Below are 24,805 nucleotides of genomic sequence, written 5' to 3' on the forward strand. Positions count from 1 at the left end.
CAGGATTTATTTTGGAGGATTTGCATTGTTTTACAGTACCTGGCTAGTCTGTGGGCTGGACGGGTCATAGGAAGGTACATAATTCTTCAGCGTATCCTGAGGATTCAGGTGGGGAGGATATCTGATCGTTGGATGAGAGAAGTAACTAGACGGGGCAGGAGGGAGAATAGCTTGTGCTGGAAATGGCAATGGTGAAGGTGGAGGTGGAGTTCTTGTTGAGATGACTGGAGAAGATAAAATAAAATTAAAATTACTTCACATCTTGTTTCTTTTAAAATTCTTCACCTCTGTGTTACAGCAAGAAAAATAAAGTCAGTTATACCTCAGTAAACTGCACTCCTGCTCCATGGCATCTTTACAGAAAAGCTTATATGTCCTCCCTTTACATCATCCCAGGCAACAGGAAGTGCTACTGCTTCATATTCTCAAATACTTTATCTTGTTTTGGTTTTGTGGATTATGCCATTGTATTTTTTTTAATTTTTTCTTTGAACAGTAATAATTCTCATGCATAAGAGACATTTCAATTACACAGTTTTCCCATCTGGAGCCCAAATAAACAAAAGGAGCATTTAAATTAGTAAATAAAACCTACTCTTTCATCCACAGCACTCCAACAGAGGAGAGCAAAGCCACAAGTTTTAAGAAGCAGTGATTTCTCACTGCATTACACTCCACCTGTCTCATGTGGGAACGAGGGTGTAATCAATATATCAATAATACCATGAATACCATCAATAATACCATGAATATTAGTTGACCATTGTGAAAATGTTAATGAGCATTAAACTTCAGAGTCTGGGAAACCAATACATTCAATAAAAATGTCTATGACAAACAAAACGTATCTACTCTATACATATTTTGCTTTGCATTCTCTTTCTTCCCACATACTTGTCTATCTAAAGATTATATGTAACCTCTAAGCAATCAGCAATATTTTCACAGTTCACTGTACATTCTAGAATGTACAGCATGTCCTGCTGCTGCCCAATCATCCAGCACCTATTTGGCAACATATTTAGAAGGAAGTACTGAGTTCAATGGAAATAGAGAGAAAATAACAAGGTTTTCATTTTCATTAGTGGAAGGGTACAAAATCAGGTCTGTATAAGCAAGGTATTTTATAAACTGCTCACAGTTGTACTCTGTATCAGCACAAGCCCACCAGCCCTGCTCTTTCAGACCACCTCTCATATCTTTGGTTTTTTTTCAGCTAATTTTTAAACCACTTACTATTCTTGAGCAGAGACCAAGTCATAATTTGCCCAAGAAAAAACAACAGTAGGAATGCTCCAGAATTGCTGCACTTGGTAATGAAAAACTTGCAAATTTCAAAAACATTGCTCACTGCCATAATAAAACAGACTACACAGATAAAAATCAGGTTTCATAGCAAGTAAATAGCTTATCTAACAAATTAGGTTACGACTGTCACTCAAATACACCTAAAAACTATACACTAAAGCAAATATACAGATCTACACACAGTATCGGGCAAAAAACAACTATGGAGGCTTCTTTTGTGTCAGGCTTATTTTAATCAGAGCCCAATCATAAAACATTTGTTACTGTTCTGACATGTGGGAGCTGTGCAAAACCAACACAAGTGTCCAGAAACCTATCCTTTCCATTTCATCCATCATCTCTGATGTGCTGCACTATTTGCTGATAGTGGAAACCTTACAGAGACCAGAATGAATCCAGGCTCACTTTCATAACACAAAATAAGTGGATGTTAAGGGGAAAACAGTCTTCACACATGAACTTTAAGGGAGGAACTTGAAATCATGGAGAAATCACAAAACAGCAAATTCTCATAGCACAGCTGCATGTTAAAGAAGAAATGCAAAGAAGAAAGAGTCCTCAAATCTGTTTTACTTCTCTAGTCACTCATCTCTGCCGAAGAAATTAATCTCATTATATGCAATTTATATGGAGACAGGATGAGCTGCTGAGGGAAAACTTCTGAAGACTGTGTTCTCATATGAAGAATCAGGGTCACTCTAACCTCTAAAATTAAACAGACCATGATGCTGGAATTTCCCTGTCATTCCTGATAAACCCTCAAGATACCATGCATTCCACCACATTTCAGGTGTATCCCTCACACTTTGTGACAAGTTTTACTATGGATTTACTATAGATTTCAGAAAACAATGTTGAAAAATATTTAGCAGGACTTTACCTCTTTAGATAGAGCATTCAAAACAACCCCTGGTACTTATTTCACTATGTCACAGAGTGAACAAGGTTGTGACTTCTCTTGTGTATTAAATCTTATTTATTCTGGTATTAAAATACAACATAGCTATTGCAACAATAATAAAAATTGATGCAGGTGGAAGGAGAGGTGAAAGGGAGAATTTTTTTCTGTCAGTTTCCTCATGCAGTTTACAACTTGTTTTATTCACTGGTTAATCCTAAATCTATTCCAATGACTCACAGCAGCCAGACTACCTGAACTGAGTTTAATGAGCATTCCTGTAAGGACACCTCAGCCTCTTCCATTTCTCCTCCCATCAATACTATAAATGGGATTAGGTCTCTAAGGAAATCTGATATTATGCATCACAATCTGACTGTAGGAAAGGGGAACAGACCAAATTATTAGGGAGGTATTTCTTCCTCCTCCATAACCCTCACCACTGTGTGCAACTCCTGGGATTCCTGGGTGGTGATGCTGGGGAAAAGTGCTCAATCTTGGTGAAGAATCCTGGGGAGAAGTAGGACTAAACAAAGGCTTTTCAGGTTTCTTCATTGTAGGAGAAGACATATCTGCAATAGAAAAACAATGGAACAGTGGCATTAGCTTAGAAACTTGGCTCAGGACACACCATTTTGTATATATTTAATGTTCTTTCATAAATATTGTTTGGTCACCCAACTCTCTCATGATCAATAAACTAATTTTAAACTATCACGTTCAAGCTTGAGAATGAATAATAATTCCCTAACTGGTCTTTGTCCTCCAAAAGAAGAAACTACATTCCTTTCATAGCAGACAAGCCAAACAGAAAAGAAATGCATGTCTTGAGAACCTCCCTAGATGACTTCTCAGCTCCCCCAAACATCACCAAATCATCTCCTCCTTCAATAGCAACATAATCTTTATTACATTTTTTAATAGAACACCTACACTCAGGTGTGATGGGTAACTGCCATACACATGCCATTTGTGGTATTTCCTATTTTGTTATTTCAAAACCCATCCCTTGCCCTTCCCAGAACCATAGTGAAAAAATGTAACCTCCCCAAGACTAAAGGATACTTTAGCTTCTACCTCATATTTTCCATGTCTCAAGTAGGGCCTTCCCACCTCTTCCTTCCAGCTTCCCTATCAACAAAAACTTCTATTTAGAGCTGATGGTGTGAAGATAACACACTAGTAGGGACAAATGTATGATTTCTACCATGTAAGGTTACTGACATTGCATAAAGCAAAAATACTGGATTCTTTCTGAAAGTTTAAATTAGCTGGACAACATTTGTTGGATTTTGCACCAAATTATTTCAAAGTTAACTATAATATTTTTCTAGGACACATCTAAATATCATAAGTTGGCTGCATTTCAAATCAATGTGGCTAACTCATGTTTAAAACAAAGGTTATTTCTTGAGTACTTTACTGGACCAGGGCCATGTTGCAGCTGACTTTCATGTATGGACCATGTTAGCCCTTAAAGAGATTTTGGCACTTCTAATACTAGCACACTGTGCTGTGCTATTCTGGAGGACTCACAATCATCTTGGAAGTGAAAGACTAGCCTTCAAAATGTGAGTGTCTTATTGAGACCAGCTTGGACCAGTGCTTTCTGAACAACTGGCTGGAGTTTAAGAGTGGGTTTTCACCCTGAAAGCTGTGCTTAGAGCAGGACCCATCAAACTGAGACACCACTTGTCTGCTCTCCCTCATACTGCTGTCAAGCTCTGCACAGGCACTGGCACCAGACACAGGGCAGACTCTGACAATGCCCCTACACCATCCCTCTGCAACCCCTCTGCTCTCCTTTGGTCCTGATTACTCAGTCTGCTGATTTCAGTGAAACATTCAGCAAGAGACAGGAACTGCTTTACAACAACAGCAATTCAGCACTCACTCAGTTTTAGCTGTTATGACAAAGGTTACTGTATGCTTTTTATTATACTGATCTGTTGCAATGTTACAGTGTTATCAAAAACATTGAACGCTTACAGAACCACTTCTAGCTTTCTTAGAAAAATTTAGTAAATATATTGTTGTTGAGGAAGAAAATGGAGGAGTATTTTGTTTCTCTGAATGAATAAGCAAATGGTTAGCTTTGTTACATACATTCTGTTAAGCTAAGAAATTATTTTTAGAATTGCAGAGAAATATTTTTTAAAAGGCAAGCCATGGTAAAAGGGTACACTAGTTCTGGAATAATTTTCAAATATCATTATGTTTTATTTTCTGCTCAAATGACAGCCCTAGCTTCTTCACATAAGGCCCAATTTCCAAGAAAATTCTCACACCTCCATAACAGCTGTAGGGTATCATAAAAGCACAGGACAAAATTAACCACATTTACAATCTGGTTCTGTGTATACCCAATCTCTGTCTGCAATGTCTGAGAAAAAAGATATGTGAGCCTCAAAGCTTGTAGACACAGCCTCCTACCACAACATTGGGGTCACCAGCAGTTATCACAGAATTTATCCATGACCAACTATCTTGTTGACTCTACCACATACAGGATATCATAAAAGAGAAAACATACAAACAGATTAATTTTTTTTTTCAAATCAAATGTACTGCACTTAAATTTTCCTAAGGAAAAACAAACCACGGGCTAGAAGTGGAAAATCTTTTCCTTATGTAAAGCTCATATTCAACAAAAGAACTCATGAAAGAAAGAGCTGCCTATCTCCTGAAGCTCTGCATGTATCAGCAGCTCTTATTTTTGGAATGCAAGAGAGATTTAATTTGGTTAGTGACTGTTACTTCACTAAACAAGCAAAAGTTGCTGTGTTTTTCAAAACCAAAATATTTTAGTTGCTCAAAAGTATGCTATGTGAAGTGCAATGTTACCAGAGTACCCATTAGCCTCCCAGTGGCATCACTAGTTTGAAAAGAAGATTGTTTGCTATGATAACACTAGAATTTCCTTTTCAAAGGTGTAATTTACTTCTAATCCTACTTTGGAGAAGTAAAAATTCTAGTTAGCACATATAAACCAGCATAAATTAAAAAGCAAATGTAATGAACTTCTCCTACAGAAGACTCTTTCGTCAGCAAGGTAAATGCGACTGGCAGTCAGAAACAGAAAATACAGCACTGCCATAAAAACACTCATTACCCACCAAAACAGCAATTCTAAGGTACGCTGCACAGCACACCACCATCAAGTACTTTCAGAAGCCCTTTCGTTATGTATAACATAAGCAACTGCAAAGAATAATTACTGTAGTTCAGGCAGCAGCTTCTTTGTTAAAACAATGCACTTCTCACTGAGAAGCAATTCAGATAGCCCTTCTTCCCCCTCCCACAGCACGTCCTCTGCAGCCCCCACGACTCTCCCCGTGTGTGTCCGGCCATCATAAGGCAGCATTCATGCTCCTGCCACTGCCGAACAACAGATGTAGCTGACAGGGGAGACAGAACAATAACTATTTGTATAGGTTAAGAAGAAAGGCTGCAGACGTCTCCTCCTTGACCAAGACAGGAGGCTTAAAGCTTGAATAGGAAAACACAGAAGTTACATTTGTTTGGAGAGTTACTGGTTACAGAAACATAAAGTAAGGCCAAAAAATGCAAATCAGTTTTTCACTGTCTTTAATTTCACTTGTAAGAAACAGTGCCCTTAAATAAAGCAGAGTTACTCCAAGTGACAGTGAAACTTCGTATAATTTTAGTAGTAGCTTCTACATAACAGAAAACACATATTTTTCTCAGTTTTAAACTTGTGGGTTTTTTCCACATCATGAGATACAGTCTAGTATCTACCTAGAGCTTAGTTACATAGTGATAATTACATAATTAATGACAGAGGTCACAAAAATAAGGCCACTTGCTCTTACTTCTGTTTCAAAGTGTCAGGAACGAGATTCCAATCCTTATTACTTTGCGAATGAAAATAAAACAAGTTCAAGTGTGATTTATTTTTAGACTTTTGAAAAACATGTTAAGTACAGATGGAAAGTGGAAAGATGCCAAAAGCACTCGGACAAAGTTATCAAAAGATCATTATTAATCAGACACCGTGTCCTGTGCCACTGAGAATTTTTTTCTAATGTGAAAAATTGGCTTCTTTTCTTTTTTTTCTTTTTTTTTCAAATTCTGAGTGCTGCTCCAAATCACTCTTGCATGTATTCTGTTATTACTCTGGAGATACAGTATGTATGCACCCAAACGGGTGTCATGTTACGCATTTTAAAGCATTTACACCAAAGAAAAAAGGGCTAATGCAAACAAAAAGAGTTAGATCATCTCATGTCTCAACAAGGTAAATCTGTCTACATAGAAAGGCAAAAAAGCTGCTGTGAAGCATAGCGTATGTAGCCTGTTAAGCAGCAGCTTGCACAAATGGTGCTCCAGATGTATAAGCTGTTCAAGACAGCCCAAGGCAACAATTTTGATCAATTCTAATGTGATAAAATGCTGCAGGGAAAGTGTGCAGAAACATGTTTACGTCAGCCTTTAATTAAATGGTTGTTCACTTCCAAAGAACCTCAGGAAACACTAATGAGACATGAGTTTTGGTAATTTCCTCATCAAAGGAAAGACCCTCTTCCTCAGTTTGAAGCAGCTTGTCATCCAGGCAGGTCCCTGGACTAATTTCACCTTAGCACACCAATCGGCAAGCCGCCTTTTAGGACAATTAGGACGGAATTGAGCAGTGACCCAAGGCAATTTCAAAGATCCACCTGTCTGTTTCTGGACACCTCATCTGCTTTCTTGCTCACCTCCATATGGCAGCTTCCTTTTTCTTGTTCATGAAGAGAGCAAGAGGAAATAATCACCAAGTATTAACTATCTTTTAATCCAGGTTATTCTTCAACTCTTCTTATTAGTATACTTTCTAATGCTTAGTTTCACAAGTCTTTTTTTGCAAGGTATACTCCTGCAGACAATAATCTGTAAAGATTCATTTACATCTCCTTACTGTAGCATTACCTCCAGAGAAAACCAGATAAAACAACGTTCAACTTACTGTATATATATACATCATGAAAGCTACAGAGCTCATAGCACCACTGGCAAGCTAGAAGAGGCATCCCTTCCTGGCATAGTTTTAAAACTACTCTTTTTCCACAGGCAGTACCTCAGATAATTTCTGGTGGCAAGATATACTACAAACCTCCAGCTGGCCTCAGTCTCCATTGCCTTCACTACAGCTGGTAGGTACACTTGTGTGAAGCTTAAGTGTGAAAACCTGTGTGAACACTTAAGTAAAATTTTAAGCTCACATTGAATAGCTGGATAATGAAGACAAATCATTACAAATCCCACCATGCTCAGGAGAATCAGTTTTGCTTTACATTCGTGCTTGAGAAGAACAAGCAGAGCCACTCCGCACAAGCAGAGCCAGCATCACCAGCTTTCAGATATACTCAGTCTGATTTCCTCTAATGATGTAAGCATTCTGTATGTCTCAACTGCAGGTCTTAATAAGGTACCTAACACTGAATATTGATGACTGAGGGACTCTAAAACACCCCTTGTTCGTAAAAAAAAGTCTTTGTTATATCTATCCTAATGACTGGCTGGGGCCATATGGAAACCAAGAATCCTAAAAACCAAGACATTTAAACTTATTTCATTCCTTCACAGAAAAAGAATGGTGACATATTCTTTTGAAAATATAGGAGAGAAAGGCAGACATGCCAGAACAGCTTGGTGTCTGAGAACACTGGCGCCAAAACAAAGGAACTTTCTAGAATTTCTGTTCAGTATCAGGCAGAGAACAGGCTTTGCATCTAGCTCTCTCATCATGCAGATCTATGCCCTAATCATTGGCTTGCTAGTGTCTCATTCCCCCTCACTGAAAGTTTTATCTTGGACCAAAGAGAAGCACTCCTAAAAATTTATTTATATCCATGAAGAGTTCAGTTCTGATAATCAGCATTTTCTTGAGTGCAAAATCAACAAAACAAACAAACAAAACCCAGCCATTATCAATTCTGTGACCTTCTGAGACACATATAGCAATTCTCAGCATGAAGGCTTCTACTCGATTTTGAGAGAAACATGGAGGTCTTACATTCACATATATATGCGTGTCGCCTAGCAGCTGAGAATATTCAGAACTCGAGGAGCAGACAGTGTTCAGGCTTGAAGAGATCTGCTCTCTTCACATGTAAAAACCTGATCTCCGTTTTATTTTTGCTTCTACATGAAGTGTAGAAAGTAATTTTACATATGAAAATTTTATGCTAGAGTAGATTATTTCAGTGTACAAAGATTCGATAGCCTCCTATCTTCAAATCAGCCCACTTAGCACCGATGTTATTTTCACAGGCACACCTCCGATATTGCACAACCCTGTCTATCAGACTGTGACACTGCTTTTCCTATTGGGAATAAGGCCCAAAGCCAACCAAATACTGTTGTGCTGGTTTGCCATTTCACAACCGAGAACACCATTTCAATGTATTGAAATGTACTGAATCTTTAGTGAATTTTAGGGAAAAACCTAAGAAGAACTAGACTAGAATTTCTTCCAGTGCCATTTTCAGTACTGCAAGCTAGCAAACAAAACACCACGATAGTGAAATTCAGAAGAGCTTAAGCAAGGGTAAATTTCTTATGTTAGTAACTGGGTAATTTCCTTGTTCATACTCTATTAATCTTTTCTAATAAATTACACTATTTTATTTTGGACTTCTCAGTAAGTACTAATATACATAAGAGAAGACAACTGAAAAATGATAGTCAGAAACTCTTTGGATGAAGTGAACATGTCATTATTCTATCCTTACCCACATAAAACCTTGCAGAATACTGTACTCCATTGCCAACAATGACATTCTGTGGGATGTGTTAACCTTAATTTTCCTCCACAGAAAGGGGTTTTGACAAAAGATAAAATGGTTGCATGTACCTGTGTTCGTATCTCCCAGCATACTGAGGATGGGGATGTGGAAAACTCAGATGAGTGTCTATACAAACAAGTTGTAAGATGCTTTTTGTTGGTGTGTGTGATTCACTGTATAAAGTTGGACAAAGAATTTTCTTTGTTGCATTACTGATTATACAGAAAGCAAACCAACTTGGTATGGTTCCTATTAAATTTGTATACACTACCTTTTGAAAACTGTAATTTTAGTTCATGGTTATTTAAGAGGGTAACCAGTAAAGCTGCACACACATTTCCTAAAATTAGCTTTTTGCTTTTTTCTTTTTCTTTTTTTTCTTTTAAATAAAGCAGGAGAAGATGAAAGATATGGTGGTCAAAGTAGAGAATTAATCTTGGATATGGACACATCAAAAAACATTCACATCCCAAAGTAATTTCAAAAAATGTTTACCAGTAGGATGGGACATAAGGACCTAACCCTGTAGCAGTTGTTTGACAATGTCATATGACATATAAGTAATCACCTGTCACACTGTAGAGATTATTCCTATTTAAAAGTACATCTATTCTCACAAAGATTAGGCTGCAAATATGGCATGCTATCCTGCAAGACAGTGGGCAGCAATTCTTCATTCTCATCCTTCATACCCACCTTTCCACTCCTCATCAGAAAGTAACAGTAAACCTCCTATGCAAGATTCACAATGAGAATGACTGTTATCATACTTGCTCTGTTTCTTGTGAGGGGGAAAAATAACTTCTTCTTTTTTTCCCCCAATGCATTGATCTGCAGGCATAAAACTGGTCAGCCTTATTCACCCTATATATCTCATAACAAAAGTATGGCCTGTGAGACCCCCAAGGCACAGATGCCACCACAGAGACCATGGAGATCTGGGCTCCTGCTGTTGGAGGGAGGTGAGGATGTCTCCACCAGCTCCATCCACAGTGACCCATGGGGGCCAGGGGTAGAGTGCCAGCTGCTGCCTCTGCAGTCTCTCCTGCCTCACTTCTTCCCACAGCTTCAGACTGTTTATCCAACCACAGAGCCAGCACAGCTCATTAGATGTCGAATGAAAAGGAATCCTGAGTAACCCACAACTCCAGAGAGGCAGCTACCTATTAAACCTTGAGCAGGCCCTGCTAGTAATGAGGCTGATTTTGGAAACAGAGATAAAAAACAAGAGACCAAAAATGCAAAGTTGCTGCCACAAAGAATGTACTGTAACAAATCTGTATACTGTCATTAACAAACCCAGTGAGGCTCCAAGTAACTTGCACTGCCATAAATAACCCTTAAGTAGTTACAGTGTAGTTTAGGTACTCAACTACTTTTTTATTTTAACTTTACATTTCAGAAGCAGACTGAAACATTTAATCCCCTATGAATCATTGTTAAGAGATGTGATTCCAGTAGATTGCTGTGGTAGAAGAGCATTATGGGAGACTGTGAGGAAATCTAATTAAAAAGCCAAACAAAATATAAAGACTTTAGAGAACATTTTAGTCATTTATTAAATTATCCTAGAGAAAGTCATCCAAACTCTAAGGAAAAATACACAGCTATAACATCCCATTAATGCTGTGAATCCAACAAACTTGGCTATCAAATGAAATCAATATTGTAACCTTAGCTGCAAAAGTCAGAAAAGTAGTCCCAAAATCTAAAACAATAAGATTAAAGAGGCATTTGAGATATAACAATGTAAGAGAAGCTGTTGATTTAGAAGCATTTAGATTATGGAGTCTCCTTTTTATTACTATTATAGTCTATACCCATAACAGTTTAGGATGGTTTAACAGTTGTGCTATATTAATTTAATTGTAGATCCATCTGGGGAATGTTTTTTTTAACTGAAATAAAATCATTAACTCACAGTGAAACATACTACTTTGATCAGTTTTGATACAGTTTATATGAAAGCAATAAAAAAAAAGAAACTAAGAACCTTTCCAAATGTATCTATGTGCAAAGCACAAAGAATCTATTAATCAAGACTAAAAGGAAGGGTGTCTAGAAGAAAGTTACAATATGTGGCTAAATTATTTTTTTCCATTTCATGGATGTACCATAATGTGAAAAAAAATGTCAGTGCAGACCCTTGTGACTCATGAGTTAATAAATACCTGTTTTTTTAGTAACTGAAGGTATTTTGCATCACTTAGGTTAGATCATACAGAATAATATTTAACCTAAAATTTCTAATAGAAGCTGATCAGTTAAAAAAAAAACAAAAAAACACTAATAAAATCTCTTATTTAGCAACACTGGAATAGGACAACTACACATAATAGCCCCCGGGACAAATCTTATAAGAAGACATGCATTTTGTAACTAATTTCAATCAAAAGATGTCTAGTGTCACAATCAAAGTAACAGAACGCTACCTTAGTACAGCTCATCACAGAGCAAGTGTTATGCATACAAGAAAAATATCTTTTTGCACTTACGTATTTCACTGATGTATATGGGAGATGCATATTCTAACCCTGAGGGCTATCAACACACTAATTACACATGGAAAACACTAATAGGCCTTGCCAAAATATATTAGCAAAAATAAAAGACAAAGAACCTATAATGAGATTTTTTATAGTGACTTTATTGAGCAAATAAAAGCCATTTCAAGGAATGAAAAAAGCAAATATTTTTTAATGCTTCCTACTGTATCTCCTACTATGTTTGTCTTTTTGTCTGTATTTCTAACCATTTTTTTACTCTTCATTCATTAATTCAGAAACTGAAGTGCACATGGGCTGAAGGAAAAGTCATGTCCCCCTCTCAGAGTAGAAACTTCCTCATCTACTACTCTGAATATTTGAAGATACATATCAACAAGTTGCAAATAGGTCTGAAGTCATTCTCAACACAGAAAAAATAGATACAATCTCTGTTGCTTTTTTTTTTTTTTTTTTTGAGGGAGAGTGTAAATTTAATTCTCTCCCAATAATGAAGGATGTAAATTTTCTGGATGTGCAAGCAACTTCACTCATTTTAAGATAGCATTTTTGCTAGTCTTTTAATGGATATTTTCCTCTTTCTCTACCACTTGAATTAAATATGCATTTGAAAGCTCCTTCACCTGTTTTTCTATATCTTATGGCTTTCAAGCTCTAACAATAAGAAAGCACTATTCATCTTTATGAAAGTGAAGTTTAATTTATTTTACATACCAGTAGTTTTTCTTGTAAAATTGCCACTATGGTAAACAAAAGTAAATCAGTTCCCTACTGCTTTTAACTATAACGGCAGAGCCTCTGATTTTTAATGACTCAACATCATGCCCAATCATTGAACACTACCAGTATCTCATTCTGACACCAGAAAGAAAGAGGAGAACCCTACTCATGGCCTTCTAGACAAGTCTTCCTTGCTAATATTGTTATTACCACGATGCCACTTTCAGCATCATAGTAGCCCCCAGGCTAAGAGAAGCCATGGCAAAGAAATTTCTCCAGAAATACTCTAAAAGTATGAATGTGAAGTTATTAAAACTTACTAAGTGGCAGATTTTTTCTACTTTGCACAGATTATACTAGCTAAAAAAACAGAAAATTAAGATAGATCCAAAAGGTGTGCAGGGGTGGGTATATATACATATACTAAAGGTATCTGTGTATATACATTGATTCAAGAATATTTAGAAATATTAAAAATACAAAGGAAGATGTAATAGGCATAAATTGCTTTAAAACATTATTTGACATATAAGGATTTTGAGAAGACTGAGTCAAAAACACAGAAATGCATTTAACAGATATTCATCAAGATAAACGTTTGAAAGATGAATTAATCTGTTAGATGGAGACTGCAAGTTTCTAAACCATTAACCTTCAGAAGGAGCTGGAAAATATCCTGAACTGTGTCCAAGACTGGTCACCTAAAATCCAAGGTGGTTTGTTACCATTCTCAACTCCTGGACCACATTAACCTCTTCCGCTTTTAGTCCCCTCACTTCAGAAATGAGAATGTCCATCTTTGGCAGTCCATGAGAAGAAGGCCCAAGAAGGAAAGAGCCATCAGGAAGGACCCCAACAGGGAAGGACTGTCCAGTGGGTAGGGAGAAAGCAAAAGGGGACAGATGTCCAGAAGAGGGGCATCCAACAAAGGGCGTTGGAACCTGGGAAGTGGAAGGTCCAACACCTGCTGGCCAATCAATGGGTGAAGGTGGTCCAGCTGTTTCAGATTTAATGGTATGATGGCATCCTGGCTCTTGACTGTTGGTAGAGGTGGGTGAGATTTAAGAGAGTGAACATGATGAAGAAACTGTAAAATTAAAACTCACTTCATTGTATGTTGCCATTCAGTATTTCCAGGCAGCTGACTACTACAGAAATCCACATGAATCTCTCCACTTTTATCATGACCACTGTGCATTGGTGATAACCACTGTTTTGTTTATTTACAACAAATACAGTGTAATAACACTATAATAGCAAAACAGACCTCAAGGACAAATACTGAAATTGTCTGCAGTTATGTTAATGCACTTTGTCAAGCTAACTTTTAGAAGCGAAGACATATATGCACACACTTTGCTCCCTTCTGATTTTCCTGTTTCATTGTGAGTTAAGGAAAAAGTATCTGATTTATTTACTAGTTAATAAATCAAGATGTTCACCAACAGTTCTTAGCCTATTAGATCTGAAGTATTTATTATCCACTGCTTTGATCATCAAGTTTTGTTACATTTTTAATAACTGATTCTTCCAATTGGGGAGGGTAACTTATTTTTTTTTACTGTACAAAATGTTATCCTCCTCAGAATTTCTAAGAAACTCAGCAAATTCAGTCATGCACAATACTGCAGGCACTCCCAATTTCTTTAATATGAAAACATGTAAAGAATTCCGTAACAGCAACGTGGAAAAAGGAAGTCTGAAAGAGATTTACAGCAAACTACTTTTTAGATGTAGATATATTTCCAATTGGTAGAAATGTATGTAAGACATGATCCAGACATTGAGTTACTAAGACATCCAATTGGAAAAAGCAATGTACAAGAGAGAACAAATAACTTGCACAAGATCTGAGAGCAGACACAGAAATTTAACTCCCAACTGTCATGCTAGGGCTCTATTTCTATGTCATACACCATTCTTAGAGATGGGTTTTTCACTTTCTTAGGCTCTGGGATTTTTGGAGGATGATTAGTTACTTGGAAGGTTAATGGTAGATAGAAGGTTTGGGGGAAATCTTTGCATTTATACCTGCCTATTTGATCTGCAGGAAGACCTCACACCTGTTAAAAAAAAATTATGCAAATAGAGTAATATTTTAAGCATTTTAACATAGAAAAAGAATAGCATAAACTACAGAATCTTCCCTATTTCTTTTTCACAGCAATAAAAGTTTAATGTAACCTGTTCCACCCTACTGCAAGTTTTCATGTGTTACATTTTTAATGTCATTATATTTCTGTGTCACCCATTAATCTATGCCCCACGCTATCAAAATGGTTAGGTAACCTGTAGACACCTATGAAACTCTTAACTACTTTATTCCAACCTGTTTCAGCCATCATAGTCTTATTTTGATTAACTCCAGTTCCAAACTACCACTCTCTTTCCATTTCTGTTACTTTACTGATGTAGCTAATGAAGGATATTAAAAGCATTCATGATAAAACAATCTTTCAAATCTATGTCATTTCTATTACTAAGAAAATACATTACACTTTTCTATGCAGATGATCTAAACTAGATTTATTTCAGGTCAGAAGATACTCTGTTCTGTCAGGTTAAAAACAGAGACAATGAAACTAAAATCAGTAATGCTACATCTTATTATCAACCCTATTTCTGATTTTGTTACTCTTAGAAAACTTAAAATTGCATCAGAGTGAAACAGAAGCTAGTTATCCATAATGATTATATCTCTGCATATTGTCATCTGTGGGTACTGTGGAATGATTCACACTTCTGGTGCTGATGACCTTTGGAGACTGCCTGGAAAAGCAGCACCTGTTGGAAATAAATGAGCATCCCCTTCTTCACCTTTCATTTATGCCTAACCTCGTATGTCACACAGATCTCCATGTGAGACAGGGAAGTAGGAGCAATGAGCTCTCTGGCATAGAAAACAACTCCAAAGTTTTATTTCTACTACCTTTGTGCTTGCAGGCATAAGGAATACAGGTTTTCACAAATATCGTATCCTGGTAAGACCTGTGTCTGAGAACATTGCACAGATACCTAGAATCATAGAACCATTAAGGTTGAAAATTACCTTCAAGATCATCAAGTCCAACTGTCCATCCTACAAGCCCTCACCACTAATCCATCTCCCAAAACAACACGTCTGCCTGTTTTTTAACTCCTCCAGGGATGGTGCATTTACCACCTCCCTGGGCAGCCTGTTCCAATGCCTCACCACTCTTTCTGTGAAGAAATCGTTCCCAATATCCAATCTGAATCTCCCATGGCACAACTCGACCCCATTCCCTCTGCTCCTGTCGCTGGTCACCAGGGAGGAGAGGCCAACACCCACTTCACTACAACCTCCTTTTAGATAGTTACAGAGAGCAATGAGGTCTCCCCTCAGCCTCCTCTTCTCCAGGCTGAACAGCCCCAGCTCCCTCAGCCTCTCCTCATAAGACTGTTCTCCAGACCCCTAATCAGCCTGGCTGCCCTTCTCTGCGCCTTCTCCAGCACCTCCATGTCCTTCCTATCCTGCGGTGCCCAAAACTGCACCCAGTGCTCGAGGTGCAGCCTCATCAGTGCCAAATACTGGGGCAGGATCACCTCCTTGGTCCTGCTGGTCAAACTATTCCTGATGCAGGCCAGGATGCTGTTGGCCCTCTTGGCCACCTGGGCACACTACTGGCTCATGTTCAGCCAGCTGTCAGTCAGCACCCCCAGGTCCCTCTCTGCTGGGCAGCTCTGCAGCCGCTCCTCCCCAGGCCTGTAGCATTGCCAGGGGTTGTTGTGGCCCAAGTGGAGGACCCAACATTTGGCTTTATTGAAACTAGGGCCATTGACCACAGCCTATCCATCAAGCCTGTCCAGACCCCTCTGCAGAGCCTCCCTCAAGGAGACTGGCACATGCTGGTATAAAGATGATATAAAGCATCTAACAAACTAGCAGCCAAAGAAATTTTCCAAGAGCTCCTACATTTCCCTTCCCAGTAAGGCCAAATACCAAGGACAGGCATTGTGGTCACCACCTTACAGTGCTCCTGCAGCAGCTGGAAAACCTGAGAAATTTATTGGACCCAAACATAAACAGGCAGGTCAAAAGGCTTATTTCTCCAGGTTTTCAGACTGGACAGTAGTGTTTATCTGCCCCTCTGCAGGAAAGGAAGAGCATCTTAAGGACAAAAAATCAAATTCCCTCATAGTGTCTCAAATAAGGATCTGGTAAAATTTCACTAGGCCCAGCAGTGTTGCTGAACAGGATATTCAGGGAGGAATGTAAACTCCAGAAAGCAAAAATAAAATACACTGATTCAAGTTCTCTCCTTTATTCTGCCTTTCTCCTATTTTAGAGTTCTGTGGTTTATGAAACACAAAGAGAGAGTTAAAGGCTGTTACAGTCCAGAATGCCCAATGGCATAGACATCAAGTAAAGTTTCATTATAAATCGACTCAAGCAATCTGAACAATAATTTTGTTCACTACAGATAAATATTACATAAAGAATGCTGGTAAAACCGAACAAATCCAGTGTTTACAGAGCACAGTTAAAAAGAGTTAAAAAGCAATTTAGGTAGTAGGGAACTATAGGGATTATCTGTGAAAGTGTCAGTCAGCAGGACTCAGGCTCAGCTGTCCATGCAGCACTGCTTCTCTTGGAAGCCCCCACAGCTCACTCAACACAAAAGGACTTCATTTCACCAGTGAGGATATGTGGAGACCACTTCAGAGAGGACCGACATGCATGTTCCCCCATGTCCACAGAAAATAATTTATTTTAAAAGCACAAAAATTAGTTGAGGTACAATCCTGTCTTTTATGAAAAATTTTAATAAAGTGTCATGGCAAAACAGGTAACAGTCACAGGGCAAAATATTTTGCACAAGGAGGAAGATTCTGCCTGGCAGAACTGCTGGTTTTGCTCTTCTTAAATTTGGTTATGCAAAGCCATGGCTAAGATTATTTTCTTTAAATCGAACAGTGAATGTTGCAAACAGCTAGAAATAAGGAAATATCAGGGTCTCCATGAGAAACAAAAAGTACTAAATAAATGACAAAGAAAAAACTAGTAAACATTGTGTGAGAGGAACAGCTTAGTGATGAGAACACTCATCACAGAGCAGACAGAGGCAGATAAAAAGGAGACCAACTATAACAAAAATGTGAAAATAAAAGGCAACTAAATTAAATATCAATTCCATGCTACTCTGCACACTTAGCAGAGAAAAAAAAATAAAAGAAAAAAAAAAGAAAGAAAAAAAAAGAAAAAGAAGGAAAAAAAGAAGACTAAAACTATAAAAAGTAGGTAAAACCAAAGGGCTAGTAAGTTATTGAAGAACTGAGAGCAATGATGAGAAGTGGACAGGGAAAAGGAGGGCAAATATTGGAAAATTAGCAAAGGAAGCAATCGTGTATCTTTTTCTCTATATCACTTTTACACACTGTGCTGTACATTTCACAGACTCTCCAAATAACTGCAGCACCTTAGCCATTAACCAAGACTGTTCCAATACATGTGAGTTTACGAATGTTTTCACATCACAAAGATGAGAGAAAAGACTACGCTTGCATTTGGGTTTATAAAGCACCAAGACAAGATAAAGGAAAGCTATGACAATTGAATTTACTGTTTGAGCAGCCGTAATTTTCTTCTCCACACAAACATGTTCCTTCCTTCTGGTAGCTCTAAACACACCAACACTTACCACCACTCCTCAGCATATGGATATAGTCCATATAGTCCAGTCTTCAGAAAAAAGCCTATTGGACCTATTCTGAGTCACAGCATGCACTAAGTGCATGTATAAGAGCCTGTTGTGGTAAAACAAAACTGTGCAAACAAGTGTTGATTCAACCATAGTATTGAGATTTCTTGTTTTTTACTTGAAGCCATTGTACTCAAAATCCCGCTGGGATGATCACAGCATACACAATATCAAGGACCTCACTTGTCATGCATCTTTTCAAAGAACAGATGAAGCAGTCACCACATGGAAAAAATATTATGTGGTTGTTTCTACCTTATCCTTTTGACTATTGGTTTTAACTACATTCACAAAACCAGCAAATACACATAACAGACAGAAAAATAAGGATTCTCATGAAAAGCCATCATTTTATTGCAATTATGGAAAGGCAGGTGCAGAGATTTATTGTATATTTGAATATCCTTCAAAGTAAAATGGTCCCATGTTACTCACCTTGATCTCTTTCATGCCATGTCCGGCTCCCCGCAGCTGGTGAATTTGGAGAAGGATAAAAGTCTCCTGTCGGGCTTGGCTCCATATTTTCATCTATGGAGATAGTTTTGGGTCTTTTGCTGTTGAAGTAATGTGAGATTTGGCAGTAAGTATGATATGCAGTTAGTCGTGGTATATAAACTGTTCAGATTTCAACAAATATCTCTATACAAAGTAATTTAGGCACACAAAAGACAAAAAAGTGGACACTAGAGCTTACATTAATTTACATAGACAGTGTAATTTAATAATATATAATGCAAGTATGTGGTTGCATTCTTCATCATTTGGTATTTCAGAAGTGGCATGAATGGGTAATACACAAAAATCTACCAGAATTTGACCAAACAACCAAGAACCAGTTCCTGTAACCTACCAACAAAAGATTGTCATGAGAGTGTTAAACACTGCACAGAAATCATGAAAGCAAAACAAAGCAATGGAAAAATATTACTAATAAAGTCAAGTTAAAGGAGGAACTTTTCTGAATGTGTTGATATGGAAAAAATGTTGGTTACTATATTTCACAAGGTCAAAATCCTAAGCTTTTCAAAGCAGTCCAACCTGAAACAAAGACTTGTCATTCTAGACTAATTTAATTAAAAACTACAAAAGGCCTATATTTCAAGTCTCACTATATAAAATAAGGCAGCATTTCAATACAGAGGAGGGAAGTCAAGTTGCTTCATAACAATATATACTGAAGCTGTTGCACTGACTGCCAAAGAAAAGGAGGATGAAGATTTTAATGGTGTTGGTGGTTGGTTTTTATTTTGTTGTTGTTCTTATTATTATTTGAAAATTTCTAAAATGTACTAGGTGAACTGCAAAACCAAAAATACAATGGAATTAAATATGGGGATATGAGCAAAATAGCTCAGAACCACTAGGTGCTGGTGAAAGATCATCCCAGCCCCCCAGTAGTCCTGACAAAACCTGTCCCACTATACAGTCACTTCTGACTCTCTGGGATGCAAAAATGTGAGGCAGTGAGAGGTCCTATAGTGCTTATGATTTCATGGTTAGATACCTGTCCTAATGCCTTCTCCACAGGAAACAGTATCTGTCCCAACATATCTTTCAAGACAGAGGTCCAAGTAGGAGCCCACAAAGACAGCCTTATGCCTTCAACCACTCTGTGGCATCAAATTGTGCCAGTGGGTTCCCACCTGCTAGACCTTCCTGCAACTTGGCAGCAGTTTCAGGATGCATAGCTGTTCTCTTGGAAGATGATTTAGTGAGCACTTAAAACCTTGAGAGAAGATATTATCATCTGTAACATCGACAGCAATGACAGATAACAATGGCACCTCTTCAAATTACAAGATTTTTAACATATATATCTGTACATAGGTTATGGTAACATACAAAAATCAGAGGAAATTCATAAGTTTGGTCTTGACAGTATTTTTTAATTGTTTGTCCCACACTATTAAACCTGGCTTCATATCAGCACTTATTTCAAGTTTTTACCTGCTTGGTGGAGAGGACAATGACCTCTGTAGATTTACACCCGAATTCATATCATGGTAATATGGCTGGCTTGGAAGCTCTCCAATTGGGAAGTTCACTCCAGTTCCCTGGGTAATGGGTGCTGAAAAACACATCACCATAACAAGTCAAAGATAATCTCCTATCTTTCTAGCTATCTTCTCATTTTAATCACTGGGAAAAACATCAAGATGTTACTACATGTATCTAATTTTCTGTCTCTTGCAAAAACCAAGCACAGACAAGTTCTATCAATGTTTATACTCTAAAGAAAGCGAATTATCTTCCTCAGACCTTAGAAATCCCTTAGCAACTATGCAGACATAATATATTTGTTGCATAAGAGATAAACTGGAATCATCACTATGAAAAAGGTAACACAAACCTCAGCACAAAAGAAACATTTTATGAATGAGGCAGGTGTCCTTATTATAGGGCCAGCTAACATTATTAAAGAAGTGAAATAACTGGGAAAAAAAAAAAGCTTTAGGACATACAAACTCTTTTTCCCTTAATGTTAACTCTTTTGTATTAATAATAGCCTTCTACGCTGATGGCATGTTTTGCTGCCTCCCTTTTCTTTCACCCAGTGCCATAGGTACTGCTCTGCATATGTACACCTACACTCCAAGACACACACTCAGAGGTGTCTTCACCTTCTTAAAGAGTCTGTGTACTGTATATCTCAGCATTTCAAGAATAAATTGTATGTTACATATTGTGGTGTATTTGCCTTTGTTCACTGTCTATACATTGTGCATTTTAACTGCCTTTGGCACTTAAAGAATAATTGCGTATTGTGTAAAGTATCTGAAGGTTTGTATTTTTGCTGACAGTTAAAGTACAACTCTGTTGCGGCTTGAGGTTAAGCAAATGCATGGTAAGAAATCCCACAGAAACCACATGCTTTAAAGCTTATTATTAGAAGTATACCATATGTAACAGCTGCTGAAGCTACAAATTCATAACATAACTACAACATTGATTCTTTTTTAATTTGAATGCCCTATGCTTTAAAACATACTTAACCACCTGGCAACTTAAAGAAAACTGTGTTTCACACATCCTCAACCTCCTAAATCAGAGAAAGCAAGCACAAAAAAGAGTACGTCTTAACACTCCAGAATGAGAATGCTCAGCACTTTGCTGAATGACTTAACATAATTTTATTGTTGAATATTAATTTCTGACCACAGCAAATGAAATTATATATGCATCTTAAGCCTCAAGAGGTCAATTAAATTCCTCAAGCATCCTGACCTGCAAGATGTGCAAAATTTGGACAGACAGTTTTGGACACTTGTGCCTCACTGGTTTTGTCCTCATCTCATGAGAAAAGAGATATTCCTGGACCATTCAATTGTTATAATGTTGATGTCACCACTAGGAACACTTCTAACTATAACTTTCAAGTATTTTTGTTCACTTCCTAATGAAGTCTTAAGATAAATATTTCAATAGTGTTCACACTAAAGGGAGAAAAGAACTGTTCAGAAAGCGCTGTCAAATGAAAATATGCACTGATTTTATGCCTCACTGTTATAGCAAATTCTTAGATGTCACCAGAACAGAACTTAGTTTATTCATGTTGGCTTTTCTTTCCACAATAAAAGCTTCACTTGTCATTTATATATTTCTATTTTTGTTATTAGAAATTAATTTACAGCCTGTGGAATAAGCAAAAGAAATACAAGCATGTAATAAATTTTAGTAATCCTTTCTATCCATGCTATGATTTTTCTCTTAAGAGCTACAAATTCAAAAATTAACTAAAAGAATAATCAGGAGATCTAGCAAATTCCAAATATGTGTAGGCCAAACTTAAAAAGCCACAAGCCTAACATATAGAAGGTTTTGTTACATACGGTAATTTTATTGACATTTCAGTCCATTAAGCTGTGCAGAGGAACACATAGCAAAGTGATTCCATCTTTAAATATTGAAGCAACAAAAGAAGAATTCTGTTTGTATTTTTACAAACATAAGCAAGATGAATTGTAATACTGTGGTCAAATATAGCAAAATTGTGCATGGTTTTGGTATTTCCTATGCATCTTACATCATCTTGAGAATAAAAAACAAACTTAAAAAAAAAAATCCTATTCTTAATTATAGCATGCTTTGGAAAATATTATATGCAAGTAATAACTTACTTCTGGACACCCTCACAAGTTCTGACACGTTGAACACACCGGATTTTACAAAACTGTCCTCAAGGTACACTGAAAAAGATCAAAATACCATTATTAGTATAATGAGAAGATTAATAAATTACTATAGATAAGTTTATACACCATCTAACAACAGTATTAACAGAATCTCTGAACTATAATATGCACAAAAAATCACACTGAAAGCTGATCTAATGAGAGCTGAAATTCAGGAAAAGGTGTAAAAAAACTTGAAGAGTTGCAGAAAAGCAATTTTTAAATATTTTTATGAAAACTAAAAAGCAATAACTGAGTTCCTAGCTAATCAACCAGAAAACACCTAAGAACTAGTTCCTTATGTTAGTATCTTCAATTTTTAAGTCAATATTGAACTAAGAACCATATCAACTGGACTAAGCATTTTCATCACAGAACAGTCCTGTCCTTGCATATATTTCTGCTAAATAGATTTTTACTTAACTCTTACCCTGCTGATTTACACTACCATTATCAAACCATCACCTCTGAGGCTGATAAGGGTTTTACTATTATTTCCAGGAAAAGCAGGGACTGGAAAAAACAGCTGAGATATTCAGTATCATTTTAATATACATTATTAATTATGTATCTAGAAACCATACATTACTGTTCTAAGTTTACTTATTCTAAGATAAATGTATATTATATACTTTCCCTACCATGAAATCCAGGCACAACTTGGGAATGCTGCAGTGAAACAACACCTGATAATCAAGATTTACCTCAGTAGTGTAACTAGACAACCTTATAAAAAGGAAGCTGACAAACCCAGCTTTCTGTGGAAGTCTCATCAATAACCCCTGCATCATCTGACTTGACTAAATTTGAGATTACATGACATCACTCACCTTACAGGCAGGAATGTCATTTACCAAAAGAAATATTTAGTTCTACACTTGGTGCACACTGCTGCTCCAACAGTACTATTATTTTATTTCTTTCATGTGAGATGGTGCACTTACTGTGGTTTCCCTAGTCTTTTTTCTGAATTAATATAGCTTTTTTTCTTCTGGAAATACACTAACAATTTTCTGTTTCAAATGTTTAAATGAGTAAAAGCACTCTTCATGTCTTTACTAATAAAACAAAGAAATAAAAAATGCACCAATGAGCAAAAGCACTCTTAATGTCTTTACCGATAAAACAAAGAAAGAAGTAAAACATGCACCTATTGGAATATTTACTGATTTGGAAGAAATTGGTTCAGTACTATTCTCTTCAGGTTTCTTTTGGCAAATACTTCTTTCATCTTCAAGAAAGTTAAGAAAACACTACCTCTATAATCAGAGAAGTGATTGTAAAAGCAGTACAGTTCATTTGACAGATCTTGTTAGATTGGGAGAAAGGTCTACTTATTTTTTAAGGTTGAACGAGGAGGGCTGAGACAAAACTATCAGTTTCCAGTACTTACTAGCTGTCTTACTGGGCCCACAGAGCCACCTTGCCCAGCACTTCTGATATGATTTGCTAGTGCAGGTATAAACAATGCACCTGACAACTCAAGCTGAAAGAATGTGAACACATCCAACTGAGAACATTTCCTGACATCTCTGTTCTGCTGTCATACTTATAAGAAAATGCCTGTCCTCTCTAGCTGAAAAACACTCCCGTGAGCAAGTGCAGTGGGTGTGCAGAGCCCTCTAGGCCTGTGGGAACATCCTGGATGACATTATGTCAGTGCCATCATCCTCTTCTTCCAGTCAATGTAATTTCATATAACTGCCCTGCATGACTCTTCACACAACATCCTTATATTTCCACTAGTAGCTCTGCACATCTCCTTCTGTTTTTTCTTCACTTCCTTTCACATTTCTCTCCCTCTCATTTTTAACAGTCTCTCTCCATATCCATTACTTTTTCCTCTCTTATTGTCATTCACCTGGATGTTGCAGGCCTCTTAGCAACATTATTTACCTCCAGTTGCTAAGCAGTAAGAGCCTTTCTCTTTCACCTTCTGCATTCCCTTGCATACTTTCTCCTATGGTTTTTTTTGTGTGTGTAGATAAAAACATGGCATGGCTTCTCAAATATTTACTTCTGTATTTGACAGAACTTGGCATACTCATATAATAAAAAATTGCAGAGTTAACATTTCGTTTTCTCTTCTTCCTCAGTTTTCTTTTTTTTAACTTAAGAGCGGGCATGCTGGATGAATGGTAATAATTCTTCTGACAATGGCAATCTTTCTCTTTTCTGCCTATTTCCTCCAGCAAGAATAGTATTAAGTAGTATATGGAAGGGAGATTTCCAAAGAAAAATTTGGTGTCTTGATTTTCCTTGGTCTGTAAGTGAAGTGTGGCTTAAAGCCAGTGTACAAACATGCAGCTGTGGAGCTGGTAATGAGACAAGACTGAACTTCTGCTTATTCAAATACCACTATTCGGAAGCACAACATCACTCATTCAATTTAATCTAACTACCCAAATGTAGATTAGTCAAGCTATCATTACAGCGAGAACAAGCCCCAAGGTTCTTATCAAAAAAAGAAAATGCACATGTAGGTTTTCCTGTGTAAGAAAATGTGTACATGCAAGCACACACAGACACACAGACATATGCGTTTAATCTTCAGTCTTTCCCATGAATTCTTGGGTTTTCTCACTGGCAATACTGAGAATACGTACACAGCATAAACAGCAATATAGTGTGTTTATCTCCTTGTGATATGAGGACAGGGAAGAGTGTGCCACTGAGTGGTACCCCTGTTTATCAC

At 37.2% G+C, this 24,805-nt stretch overlaps 1 protein-coding gene across 8 annotated transcripts in view; it reads right to left on the minus strand.

Annotated features, from left to right (window-relative positions):
• NFIB (nuclear factor I B) overlaps positions 1-24,805 on the minus strand; it is a 176,991-nt gene that overhangs the window by 41,594 nt on the left and 110,592 nt on the right. For all 8 annotated transcript variants that reach the window (XM_051642229.1, XM_051642227.1, XM_051642224.1 and 5 more), the window contains exons 4-8: positions 22,057-22,125; positions 19,886-20,006; positions 18,374-18,492; positions 2,647-2,778; positions 40-224 (exon numbers count right to left, since the gene is read on the minus strand). In XM_051642229.1, coding sequence (XP_051498189.1) covers positions 40-224; positions 2,647-2,778; positions 18,374-18,492; positions 19,886-20,006; positions 22,057-22,125 — 626 coding nt within the window. The remainder of the gene's footprint in view (positions 1-39; positions 225-2,646; positions 2,779-18,373; positions 18,493-19,885; positions 20,007-22,056; positions 22,126-24,805) is intronic.

This window comes from Apus apus, chromosome Z (genome assembly GCF_020740795.1).
Source record: "Apus apus isolate bApuApu2 chromosome Z, bApuApu2.pri.cur, whole genome shotgun sequence".
Taxonomy (NCBI): Eukaryota; Metazoa; Chordata; class Aves; order Apodiformes; family Apodidae; genus Apus; species Apus apus.